The following is a 13,335-nucleotide window of genomic DNA, read 5'->3' as shown; positions in this document are numbered from 1 at the left end:
TATTCAAAATGCGCTTTTTCTTCACCCTGGCAGGCGCTATGATTAAAGCACTGGGAACAAACGTTGTATTAAGTTTTGTGCAACCCTTATGTTATTTCCCATATTGTTTTGAATTACAATGGAATTATGAATACATTGTTACTATATCATCACTATTAGTATATTCGAGCTGTATAATCAGTATTCACATTTGCATATGTTATAGTCAGATCCCGATCACCCCCCCCCCCCCCTCCCCATGGCGGGCCACCAAATATCTTTAAATCCTATTACATCAAAGGTGCCTCTTAATAAGGTCCCAAGTCTCAACTATTTATTAGAAGCCTTTAATTCGAGCGTCGGTGCTCTCGAACACGAGATGGTCTCGTTTACTCCCGTATTTCCACTTTCTCCTTGGGAGTTTTGCGACGACACCCCAGTTCTCATATCCAGACCCCCAAATAAGGCCCTTTGCTTTTGTTGTGACAATGATATTAAATATATTGCCCCGGACTCTGAAGTCACCGGGTTTCAGGTCACACTAATCCCTAATTATATTTGCACATTTTTGCATTTAATTATTCAGATGAAAGTGCGGTGCTTAAATAATAAGCCGATTTTGCTTCGACCCTTTGGGCCAAAATCAGACGTGATGTTTCATATTATTTACACTGTAACTGTCAGTTCGATACTTACATTGCTGGGGCTGCCGAGAGACTTTGTGACATCTCCGGCTTAAAATCAGGGTATTCCAGCCTATTTTACAGAAAGTGTTTATTGTTCCTTTCGTCGTCGTCCCCCCCCCCCCCCCCCCCCAACCACTTTGCTGATCTGTGATTGCTTTTACTGTCCAAATGCATCAAGTTATTGACTTTAAACAAAATCTAAACTGTCGACTATGCAAGATAGTTCAGTCAAAACTGCAACGCGCGCGATTGTAACTTTACCATTGAGAAGATCTCATGACTGGAATAAAAATAAATAAAATCCGGTGGGTGTAGCAATGAGTAAACAATGCCGGATGACACGGCATTATGGTGCTTCTATTTTTTTCCTCCAATGTATAAACATGAACAGCCACACTCCGAGAAAGAGACTACACTGATTACTAAATGCGTATTTTCCCCCCTCACTCCTCCCTGAATATTTGTTCATCTGGAAGCCACTCCAAATAGTGATTATACACTCTCCGTAACAAGTCATGAGTCTATTTACTGGAACGATATTTTCCTTTAAATTGTTTGGGGGGGGGGGGATGCACCATTTTAAAATAAATCAAAAGAGTTAATTAATCAAAGCCACAAGAGGAAGAAATATACGCGTTTCACATACTTGCCTGGTGACTTGAATTCTCCACACATTCAATTTTCCTTTTATGGGATTAATTTAAATATAGATCGATTTCCGTGACATCAAACGACCGAAGATCACCTCGGGTCATGGATGTCAGCGCCATGTTGGCCTTCAGTATATGTGTGGATATTAAGTACAATTAAATGGATCACTAGGTAACCGGACTAATGTAGGTAACACTGTACGGGTGCTGCAGGGGACAAGTCATGAGTGCAGCATTGTAAAGTTTGTGAGCCAATGTCATCGTGTCGCAAAGGCTGGTCACATTTGCTTGTCAGGTTGTCTTGTAATCCATACATTGGGAATCGCACACTCCAGTCCATGCACATCAAAGAATGGCACGCTAAATGTGCTTATTCAGATACCGAGCAGTAATGGAGAGGGGGTAGGGACACAAGGCATAGATGTGTCCCCTTCTGACCCGTTAGCAAATACTGCACAAGATCGGCTTTATTTTGCCGATAAGAAAACTGCAGAGAGGTGGTCAATACTGAATTTGTTATCCTGGAGACTGGTGGTTTGGCAGATATGCAAAACCAAGAGAAAGGCACTTGGGGAGGTGGTATGGGGGCTACAAAAATCGGCAAAACGTTGAAAGTAATTCCATCAAAAGAAGCGGAGCAGGGTGAAGGCGGTCGCTAAAAATCGCCCCCCTTGCTGTAGTCACTTGTGTGTAGAATGATTGAATGTGGAGTGATCTTTGTCTTGGAATATTCCCCTTTCTCCGTTCAATTATTCTCTGTCTCCCTTGCTTATTTTAATTCTCCCACACCGTCCATTCCCCAGAGCCGCTTGATATCGTGTCCTATCTCTCTCTATCTATCTATCCTCTTTCATTCTCTCTTCACTCGGTTTTTACTTCTCCCACATGATTTATTCCCAGTGAGCGGCTGATATGGGGCAGTCATTAGCAAACAGTACGCAAAGTTCCTTTTATCCCCGGTAATAAATCATACGCTTTGCAGACAGACAGCGTGGAGAAAATAATAAATACAGGAGAAAATGCGTTTGCTTTTTTTGTCACCTTGCAACTTTACCAGCCTGAACCATTTCAAAAGCTCTGCATTATTTATCAGTTGTGTAACAGTGCCTTGGGTCACAATACTGTGCTGAGATTTTTTTTGATGGCAAGAAACTAACATTTATTCTGTAATCCATTGTTCAGTGCTCATTATTTCAAGGGAAGATTTAAAAAGACTGTCTATCGGGAGCCACACACTGGCTGAGGATTAATGCTGTTTAATGTGGTGCAAGTATTAAGTCTTAAATAGTCTCTTCTCTCACTATCTTGGGAAATGGTCTGCGGGAGCATTCACTTCTATAGACATCTTCCAGTCTATCGATGACCATGATGTCTAAGCAAGATGCCCTGGGCTCATGGGGAATACCAGTGAATGTTGTAACAATGCAGAAAGAACTTACATCCATTGTTCCCATTCCTCAGCTCCCCACCTACCTCCGACAATCCACTTAGTCACTTTCCTGCGTCAGTTTCTCCGGCTTCCCAATCAACCGGTGGCTCCCACAGAAATGTAACAACTTACTGTCGGCGCTAGAACTGTTGAATCTTTTTTTTTGCTAACTCAGAATGAAATGATCACATACATTTAAACCCCACATGGGACAATATGTTGTTTGTTCAATTTGGATGTGGAAGGCTGGGGATTTTTACAGGAACAAAGTACACTAAAGTGAACCTCTTTAACTCTGAAGGGAGACGTAGGCAGAGAGCCTGGACTGTAACTATTGAAATGCTTACAGTGGGTGATCTGGCTTCTGTCAGCATGTTCTAAGAAGCCCTGCAACTTGAGTCAGAATTTGGACTGGTAGTGTTGTCCAGCATTCTCTGTCACTTGACGAGGTGCTTTTTTATGGGGAGCCGGGGCTTGAAAAGAGATTGCTTTCCGATTTGAGAGGCCGCTTCGCGTTTCCAATGATGGAGCGAAGCAAAATGCACCCTTAGCCAGGTCTCTTCCGCGCCTTGATCAGGGGCGCTTGTGTTCATCATGAGATCCCCCCCCCCCCCCCCCACCCATTTACACACGCGCTCCTCCACCCCTTCCCACCTCAGTTTTTTTTTATTGTTGGTGAAGCACTCCCTTCCTGTTGTCCAGTGCGATATTGCTCGGAGCACAAGCTGATTTATGCTCCCGAGGATAAGGGGTGCTCTCATTTTCTGTCAGCTGCTCTATCGCTAGCCTGACACAGAGGACCCAGACGGAGGAAGTGAACGTGTCGAAGAGATGTGGAGGCGACAGTAATGTATAAAGAACCCGGCACTGGTAACTTACAACCATCTTAGGTAGCTATATTAGAGCAGTAGCCGTTATTGGAGTCTGTTTCGGGGCGCGTTTAACGTGTTCATCATGATGGTGATAAAATAAGAGTGGCTGGAAAAACGGAATAATGATCTACTAGCAGGACCTGGACTCTCCGAGTGTTGTTCAGTGTCGGGGTTACAGCCAGGCGCCTGCCATTGAGCGTATTCTTGGCTCTTCGTTGGCACTGTAGCAGTTGGCCTTTTTAGTCTAAATGTATTAGTGAGTTGCTGAGGAACTAGATTCCCCTTCCCAACACCCCACCTCTCGCTGGACACAGCCCCCCCCCCCCCCCCCGGGTCCTGGTGTAGCCCTCAACTTGTGATTTAGTTTTGGTATTGGGAACGGTGTATTCTTGTACGGTCCCCGGATCCTTGTGTTCCTGCTTATCCTCTAAAAATCACTCGTGAGGAAATCGAATGAAACGTTGGAGGAGAGGGAAGTGTTTCGCAAAGAAACTGCTCGCTTTTTACAGCAGGGAGCTAACCATGTCCTTGCAATGCGCAGAGTTAAATGGGACACAGTCCAATGCACTAGCAACCCTGGGAAATGTGGAGTTAAATGGGACACACAGTCCAATTCACTAACAACCCTGGGAAATGTGGAGTTAAATGGGACTCACAGTCCAATTCACTAGCAACCCTGGGAAATGTGGAGTTAAATGGGACACACTGTCCAATTCACTAGCAACCCTGGGAAATGTGCTGCATACTATTTGGAACTGGCGGCAGAATGTGTGCTGAGGTGTTCAAGGAACTTTCACATGAACTCAGTGTAGCAATTGTAAAAATGACAGAGCGATCTTTGGAAAATGTTAGTGAAAGAAAAAGGATCCTTTTTTCAAATCAGGTGAGATTTCTGCAGGCTCTTCAAGTAAGCTCTGTTGGACGGATTTAGCCGGCTTGCTAACTTTACCGCAGCCAGTATGACTAACAGGAGCACAGGTTTGAGTCGTATTTACCTACTGATTGGAGTCCAGCGCCTGCAAGGGCCCACTTTAATCTCATGGCGGAAATGAAAGTCTTCGTCTCCAAAAGCATGCTCTCAAAATCCCCGCTAAGCTTTATCCCCCCCCCCCCCCCCCCCCCCAACTATTGTTTGACACAAAAGACGATTTTGGAAATCCAGATTTAAGGCGCAATTATGCAAATAATTGTCTGTTTTACATTGGGTGCCAAAACAAGTCGCTGCACAAACTGGCCCATATGTAGCTATCAGCGAGGCACATTTTCTCCTGGAGGATTGGCTAAGTTATCACATAGTGCTAGTGTCCCAGTCTCTGATATTCGCACCAGTGGCTCTCAGGCATCCATTTTTGCTTGGCTTGCTGTTTATTTGACTTCACTGCTACAGCCCGGAACACAAAAGTTTGATTGATTAGAAGCCGAGAGACCACATTTTAGTTGCGTTTGAATTGACTGACTGTGGTTCTTGGTGCTGAACCGTTCTCAGAACGATGGTGTTATTTTGGCTGTGGAATGACTCCATGACGTGTGTCCGCACGTCGCTTCTATAACTCTCTTGGCTGAATCTTCTTGGAGGTGCATTTGGAGAGATACCTGTCTTTATAAAGACTGCAGTATGTATTTGTACTGGAAGGGAATATTCCCAGACCTGATACTTCCCCTTACTCCAAACACAGTTCACAATTCTAAAGTCCTTTTGGTTTAAAGTCCAACCTGGAGAATGAAATGGCATGCAGTGTCGCTCCTTCCTGCCTGCAGGTGTTTTTTTTTAAAGGGAAGGTGTATGTTGCCTTTAGTGTAGTTCAGACCACTTGGAGTTAAGATGAGCGCGGAGATTCAGCATTCACCTCCCCATGAAACAAACGTGTTGTTACACGGTGCACAGTGATTCTTTGTTTAATGTGTATTTATGACTATAGAGCGTGACTTCAATGTATGTTGCCGAGTTTCAGATATTTTTAAATTCACGGTGTGATACACGGAAGACAAGTTGTCAGAGGAATCGTATCTTATCGGGCAGCACAGTGGATAGCACTGTGACTTCACAGCTCCAGGATCCCAGGTTCGATTCCCCGCTGGGTCACTGTCTGTGCGGAGTCTGCACGTTCTCCCCGTGTCTGCGTGGGTTTCCTCCGGGTGCTCCGGTTTCCTCCCAAAGATGTGCATGTTAGGTGGATTGGCCATGCTAAATGGGTCGGTGCAGACTTGATGGGCCGAATGGCCTCTTTCTGCACTGTATGTTCTATGATACTCTCTGATTATCAGAGATCCATAGTAATTCTGTCCCCTTGCAAAACCTCTCACTAAAACAACGAGAAGGCGTTCACGGCCAGAAGAAAGTCCTCACTCTTGGAACAGTTTTAAAGACCCGCTGCAGAATATTGGTATGTGGCGGGCCCCTGGATAACCCTCGTGTAGTGCACTTTCGTCGTCTTTATCGGGTTCGAAACTGGGAGCGCTAAGAAACGTTTGCTGCGAGTTTTTCTTCCCTTAGCAGTAACAGAGAGGGGGGTGGTGGTGTCTAAACAAGGTCCAGAAAGAATTGTGTCAGACTGGTTTGTTGACCGCTACATTGTTTCATTATCTCTGCGCGCTGCCTGGTTTTATTAAGGCTGAAACACGGGCTGTTTTGTCAAGGATCTAGTAGAATGGGAAAGGGCATGCACAATAGCAGCCTTATCTGCAGATACCCTCAGCCAGTTCTCTCTGGTTACTGTGCGGCCTGCAGATAGGCGGCTTGGCTCCGCACTGATACAAGTGGCGAGGTGCTCAGAAATTGCATGCCTGAAGCAGCATCGAGCGCCAGTTTGTAAAAAGTGTAAAACAGACATGGTTCCAGACGCCAGCCTGGTTTGCTGTACGCAGCGCAAGTAATACAGAGCAAGCAGTTTAGTTGATGAATGTGCAGCGACATTACATTGCGGAGGGCTAGATTTATCTTGGCTTCCAAACACGCACATTCTATTTATAATACTCTGTTTTTGGGTGGTTGGTGGTGGTGGTGGGGGGAGGGTGTCCGATGTTGAAGGATACAAGAACGCGGTCAGTATTTTCATCCAGATCGACTGTATAGAAGCTGGGACGGTGACAAATAGATGTGTTCAGAAAGGACCAGCAACGCCCCTGACATCATTCACTGTGGTCAGCCCGGTGAGATTTATCGCCACAACTGCCCCACTGATCTGAAACATTGTTTGCAATGCAAATATCCGGGAAAATTAACTGATCGGAATCAATGAGCGGGCAGACATACACAGAGAAAATATTATTTACTTTAGCAAATTTAAACGATGCAAAGAAGTTCTTATCAACTGCATGTCAAGGTTACAGATTATATGTCCACAGATACCCCTCCCCCCTCTCTCACACACAACACAATTGCAGCATATCTTGGTGCAAAGTTCACTTGGAATTTGCATTCCCAAACGCAGTTTTTTTTACTTCCAAGAGCAAAGAGAAAAGCTGAACGTGCATTCTGCAGAAATAAAGGGCGATTTGGGGTGCTGAGGAAGGCTGAGGTTGCGATCCAATGGTGTGCATCTCACTGCCTGTGCGCCTGCTGCCGAGCTCCATTCTAATCCCCTTCACAAGAATTCCTCTCAGAGAGCCTGGCCCATGTAGCATTACAATCAGAGACATTATCAAACGCTATGTTGATTGACACATGGAGACCTTAAGCAGAACACCAAGGAAGTGGCGCTCTTTGAAATATTGTTTCATCTTTGAAAGTTTGACCACATCCCTTTTCGTTTTCTGCGGTGTTAATATTCCCGCACATTGCGGCAATGTTGTATTCTCAGAATCCAAATGTGTGGCCATTCCCCCAGCCACATAAGCGTTGTTTCAGAAACGACCATTAAAGTGCAAACTCAGTGAGGGTGTGTTTAATTTCTGGTGATGGAGATTATAGATTGACGAGAAGGGGGGGTGGGGCGATTTTCGGATTTTGAATTTCAATAGCATGGAGTACAATTTCTTGGGTAGCCAAACGACACCGTACTCCAGAAAATCAGAATGCAGTTTTTAAAAAAATCCTGTTCTTCGAAGCCAGCAAGCAGACTGCTGCAAAATCCAGCAGAAACGAGAAGGCGTTTTTTTGAAGGACATTATTTTTGATTAACACCAAATATCTTGAAAGGAAGAAAAAAAAATGCCCCCCCCCCCAATAAAAAAGAATATTTTGGAAAAATGGCAATATCAGTGAAATGGACTTCGGTTATGCAATGCACCGATTGACTCCCCACCAAGTGTCCTCTACAATGCTCCCTCGCAGCCATCGCCTACTCCAGTTACATGACACAATTCCATTAGTACAATAAATTGGATTTGAGTTCGGCAGTTCTTGGGCAATATCCTAGGAGTCATCTGCTCTGTTTACACAAGGCTTTTCCAAGTGGCTGGGCTATATCACCGTAATATTAGATTTTGGATCCACATTTATTTCATCCTCTGATTTATATTTGCCCTGGTTGGCGTTAAGAACTCGAGTCAAGTATGAAAGTCACTTTTTTTTTAAAGAAAGAGGGAAACTCCCTTTTATTTAGTTTTTAATTGCACCTCAATTTGTCAAATGTATAGATGTTTTCAACTTCAAACATTTAATCTCCGGTTGAAGGCGGCAGCACCTCTTTCCCTTTTGCAGCCTTGTCGCGTTCCACATACATTCAAAACTCAATCAACTAACTAATGATCTATACACGGGCTGTCAGGAACTGCACTGTTGTGATACTATTTAACTAGCTCTGAAAACCTACCGAATGAAATAACAAACTCAAAGCAAAAAGGGGAACCCGTAGAACTCTTTCTTGTGGGGTTTTAATGCACATTTTGTCAGAGAGCTGTAGAAAGCTCACAACGACAAATACCCAACTGTTAACGAAAGCCCGGCAATGGTATACTTGATTCAAAAGAAACAGTTGGCGGTGCAAAATCTACAGCCGGCCGGCAGCCCAACCACAAAGCCCCTCCCCCACCCGCAGAAAACTGGAAACTGAAGCATTTTTTAATATAAGGAACCAGAGTGTTCGGTCTTAAAACGCGATCAGAAATATCTGTTTGAGGCCTGTGGGGGGGAGGGGGGGACACAGAAAAATATTTGAAATCCGATTTCTCACTCCCTCTCTTTCTGCTCTCTCTGAGAGCAGCTTTATGAAAGGGGGGAGGGGGGTGAGAGAGCCATGGCAGCGGTGGTAAATCCTCAGAACACAGCCCGTCGTTTCTAGTCCCGGCGGAGGGAGTCATTATCTTCCCAGCACTTTCTTTCCTACCTCATTTTCATGTGATCCCAAATTTTTTGCCAAGCCAGGACTTCGAATTTGCCTGAAAAGGCTGCGGGGGATGGGTACTGGTGCCTTCATTAAAACGTCTATATATAAAAGCGAAATCTATTCTGTGATATGTTGATGGCGGAGAAATGGAATGTATTGTGCAAGGGGGGGGGGGGGGGGGGGGAGCTGGAGGGCTGCATTGGCTGCACGTTTCCTCAACTCCAGCACCTTGCCACGTGTTGTTAATGTCTGCCAGCAAAACTGTAACACGCCAGCGAAGGCCAGTAGTCACAGAGGCTGTGCTGTTTACTGTGGCATGTTGCAAATATATATATTAAAATGAGCCTTCAACTCAAGGGCAACTCCCATGCATGGAAAGCGTGCAGCAAAATAAATATAGCTGGCTAACCTTGCCGCTGCAGTTTGCCCTTCATTCCTCAAACATGGCTCCCAAACTGATCGACTATCCCCCTTACCCCATGTACTGAAAAAAAGGGCGAAATCACAGGGCTACAGTTCTATCTGTCACCGGCATCTGTGACGCACTTAAGTTTTAAAACATTAACATTGATCCCCACCCCATTCCTTTTTTGTTGTCGATTTACGGCAATTGGCGCACTCCCGACAGCACACAAAGAAACACGAACATTTACTGCGCATTATTACCGAGGCGATTTAATGTTATACATACCTAATCACATTACAGCTACTGTCGCATCCAAGTGTTTTAAAACAATGAGAACACTGTGAACAAAATCGGGGGAAAGAAAAATAAGCACACAGCGTGCTAAACGTAACCAATTGCCCTTAGATACCTCGATACAAACACACACACACACACACAAACCATCCCCGGAGCAGGCAATGCATTTAATCGCTCGCTGTTCCGATGCAATGCATTGATTTTCTACATTAAAAAATATATCAACTTCTTTAGCATTAGAAGAGGGAGGAACGTAAGTTAGAAGGAAGCTGTCAGTCATTACTGCTCCATTGATCATTCACAATCTTCTGCATTCTGCTGCTGCCATCAGTCAATCCGCATTAATTATCCCTCCCCCCCACCTCTCTCTGTGCAAACTCTCCCTCTCTCGCTTTCTTTCACGATCCTGTCACCAATTTGAGACAAACACAACGTTGATGAGTCCTCCAGAAGTTGCTTTTCTTTAATTCGAGGCGCGATTGTGCCTGGGAGATATTCAGATGAGCCTCTTCCAGATATTCAGACGGTTGTTCCCCTGGCGCTGGCTGGGGAGGAGGGGGGGAGCTCATTACTATTTTAGTTCCTTTCCTTGTGTTAGGCAACTGGAGCAACTTGAAACTGCCTTGGAGGGAGTGTGGGGGGAAACAAACCGCGACGAGGCAAAGTGGATGAGGTGGTGCTGAGGGGAACTTGAAACTCCCCGCGCGCCAGGTTCTTATTACTATTTTGATCATTCACGAGAGAGCGGGGAGCCTGGAAACGGTGGCATTCTGAGTGCTATTGTAATCGTTCAATGCCGGGCAAAGGATCGCCTTGAAACTTCCCGCACTCTCTAATTGGTTTTTCAGGGCCGTCGCGAGGGAGGGAGGGGAGGGGGGCTGAGCTGGCCCCGTGCCAATCGGAAGGCGTGTTTACATGATTTGACTGACAGCCACTGCAGCCAATCGGACGCTTATTGACACGGGCTGATTGACAGGGAAGGCAGGCGATGGCCAAACAATGTGTGTTTCATTGCGAAAAAAAGAGTTTGGAAGAGTGACCAGAGTTGAACGAGAGGTTTTTTTTGAAAAAAAGAGAAGGTGGGGGTGGGTGGGATGGATTCGGTATTTTGTTTTCTGTGTGGCGATTCCACAATCGGCGTTCACCTAAAACTTGGACTTTCACAGAAAACTGGAAGTTAAGGGGAGGTGTGTGTGAGGGGGGATTTTTTCTCTCTCTCTCTATTTAGCAGTCTGAATGGTCCGCCAACGTGAGTAAAGTTCTGCGCCTAACGACCCCCCTCTAAACTATTGCACAGTCAACCGTGTTTGTAAAAGATGTGAAGTAATGAGAAGGCGCGTAAACCGTGAAGAACAGTATTCCGGGCGCATTCGCACAAGTTTGGACTGGGGAAGTAAGAGTCACTGGAACACTAGACGTTACTGGAACAGAGGTTGTGATTGTTTCTTTCTAGAAATATGTAGATATATTTTAAAACTATCGCTGTCGAAGAGGCTCTTTTTGCGCTCCGCTGTAGTTAGACCGGAGCTGTTGTAACGCCGAGTAAGAATCTCGCTGCAAATGTGCTTCGATTTTTAAAAAAATCCCACTTGTTAAAATGTGTAAATAATCAAACGTGCATTTGATTCTCTCTTTTAAAAAAAGAGCAAGTTACATTTTACTCCAAAGTAAGGAGTGGGTTGCAGTCGATGGTAGTCTTTGATCAAATGACTGTTTTTAATTAAAATCGGGATTTAAGCCATTTCACGATACACTGGCCAAAGCCAGGAGGAAACTGAATCAATGCTCCTCAAGGATTTACTTGGCAAATGTGCCGGAGCTTTCTGCATGGGGGACGAAAAAAAAAAAATCCCTCCGAGGATGTTCTTGTTAATGTCTGCTTCTTCTGTAAGGGACATTTCGGGATAGGTCTCCCTCCCTCCCCTCCTCCCCAAGCCGAAGCGATGAGTTTTGAGGCATTTGTGCGTGTACGACGCTTGCATGTTGCAGCATGTTGGTGCATCGCATATTGGGGCGAAAGCAGTCATTTGTGAATGAACTTGGGATTTCAGAAGAGGCTAAAATTCGCAACGGCAAAGCCAGCGCCGAGGAAACAAATCGGTCCATGGTACGTGGACATGGTAGGGGGATTGGGGTGATTTTAGTGAAACGACCAGAGGGGGTTAAAGGGGGGGGGGGGGGGGGGGGAGGAGGTTATTTTTACAAGGAGCGCTCCGGGAAAAAGACTGTTCCTGTAGTAAACGAGTAGATCCAACATATTGTCAGCAAGAGTTCAGCTCTCACTGTCAGTATTAGTAACTGGATATTTAATTTGAACGGGTTGAGTTTGAGTCGTTAAAAAATGCTTTAAAAATATGTAACATTTTGGTGCATTGTGTGTTTAGAAGGATTTCTGTTTTATATGCAGAGGGATTCCTGTTTACAATTTGCTACTTTCCTCCCCTCCCGGGTAACGACCAGACAGCCAGCTGTTTTTTCCCCCCAATTGTGAGCCCACACGTTAAAGCATTTACCCAGGCTGTAAAGTTAAAATAAAGATCTGAGGGACAGAAAATAAACTGTTTCTGTTGATGTGCTGGCGAATGGGAGTTGGAGGGGGTTTCTGTACATTTCACACGGAATCCTTTCCGAAATCCTTTTTGGGTTTTTTTTTTAAAAGCCTGGATTCTCTGCGGACTGCTCAGTGAGGCAGACTTTGAGTTGTTTGCTGAAATAGTTGTTTACAAAAAGACGGGACTTTGGGCCGCTGTTGGGAACTGAACGCTGACATCTGAAATTGCAATCTCTACTAAAAGAACACAAATAACGAGGGGAATGTTTTGAGTTTTGAATGTAAAGCACAAAGGGCACTCAGCCCGTCTCAACTAACAACAGGCACATTTTATTGTGAATCAGGAGTTCATGTGAATGTACGCGCTGAAGAATGAATGTTATTTTAAGAATTGCACCCAGTATTTTTAAGTAATGTTTCTCTCCCCTCTTTGCACAGATGTCGTTAAGAATGCCTCGGAGAAATCCTGATATCTTTGCAAATCTTGGGACTGTCTAGTCGTCCGGTATTAAGCAGCAGGGATTTGTTGCGGAGCACAAGTTGAAAGGATTCCCACTGCCCAGATTATGGATGGGAGAGACTTCGGCCATCACCGGACTGTTCACGTCCCGTCTCCCCTGCTTACCGGGTTGGGCATGGAGGCGCATCGGGTGGGGGCGCCGGCCGGCAGGATCGCCCCCTCGGCCGGCCACATGAGCTCGGCGCTGTCCTCTCATCTGCCCCCGGGCAAGTACCTCTCGTCCCCGGTTTCGGTGCACGGACATTCGGGTGAGTGGACTTTTTATTTCACCTTTTCCACTGTCGTTCCCGTTGTGATCTCTGGCAGATTCGGAATGAAGGCCGGTCTGTCTTCCAGGTGGGGCCGCTTTCGGCTTGTTGGAAATCTGTTTCGAACCAATGATTTTTCAAAACCACGAGAATTTGTGCTCAGTAATATATATATATATATATATATATTTACAAATCGAGGGGAGACGAGATTGTAAGGGTTCAAAAAGTTGGCTGAGAAGTTCTGCAAAGTTACTTTTATTTTCCATACAATGATCCGATTTACTATGTGTTAACCTTTAACGCAAATAGTCCTTCACAGTGTTATTCAGCGACACATCTCCACGATCGAGGTCTCACTGAGTGCAATCAGATGTCTGTATCTGTCCCCCACACCTTTCTCAAATGATAAGCACACCTCTCCACAATG

General features: G+C 45.1%; 1 protein-coding gene across 11 annotated transcripts in view; it reads left to right on the top strand.

The window, feature by feature from the left end:
* The first annotated feature begins 3,459 nt into the window (after positions 1 to 3,459).
* tnrc18 (trinucleotide repeat containing 18) overlaps positions 3,460 to 13,335 on the top strand; it is a 194,729-nt gene continuing 184,853 nt past the window's right edge. For 6 of the 11 annotated variants that reach the window (XM_038819344.1, XM_038819339.1, XM_038819343.1 and 3 more), the window contains exons 1-2: positions 10,672 to 11,018; positions 12,576 to 12,905. In XM_038819344.1, coding sequence (XP_038675272.1) covers positions 12,704 to 12,905 — 202 coding nt within the window. In that variant the 5' untranslated portion in view covers positions 10,672 to 11,018; positions 12,576 to 12,703. Of the gene's footprint in view, positions 3,635 to 10,666; positions 11,019 to 11,252; positions 11,694 to 11,851; positions 11,871 to 12,575; positions 12,906 to 13,335 lie in introns of those variants that run through there. The other 5 variants (XM_038819334.1, XM_038819336.1, XM_038819333.1 and 2 more) reach the window with 5 other exon arrangements.

This window comes from Scyliorhinus canicula, chromosome 15 (assembly GCF_902713615.1).
Source record: "Scyliorhinus canicula chromosome 15, sScyCan1.1, whole genome shotgun sequence".
NCBI classification, from domain to species: Eukaryota; Metazoa; Chordata; class Chondrichthyes; order Carcharhiniformes; family Scyliorhinidae; genus Scyliorhinus; species Scyliorhinus canicula.
This window is presented reverse-complemented; position numbering and strand designations above follow the sequence as displayed.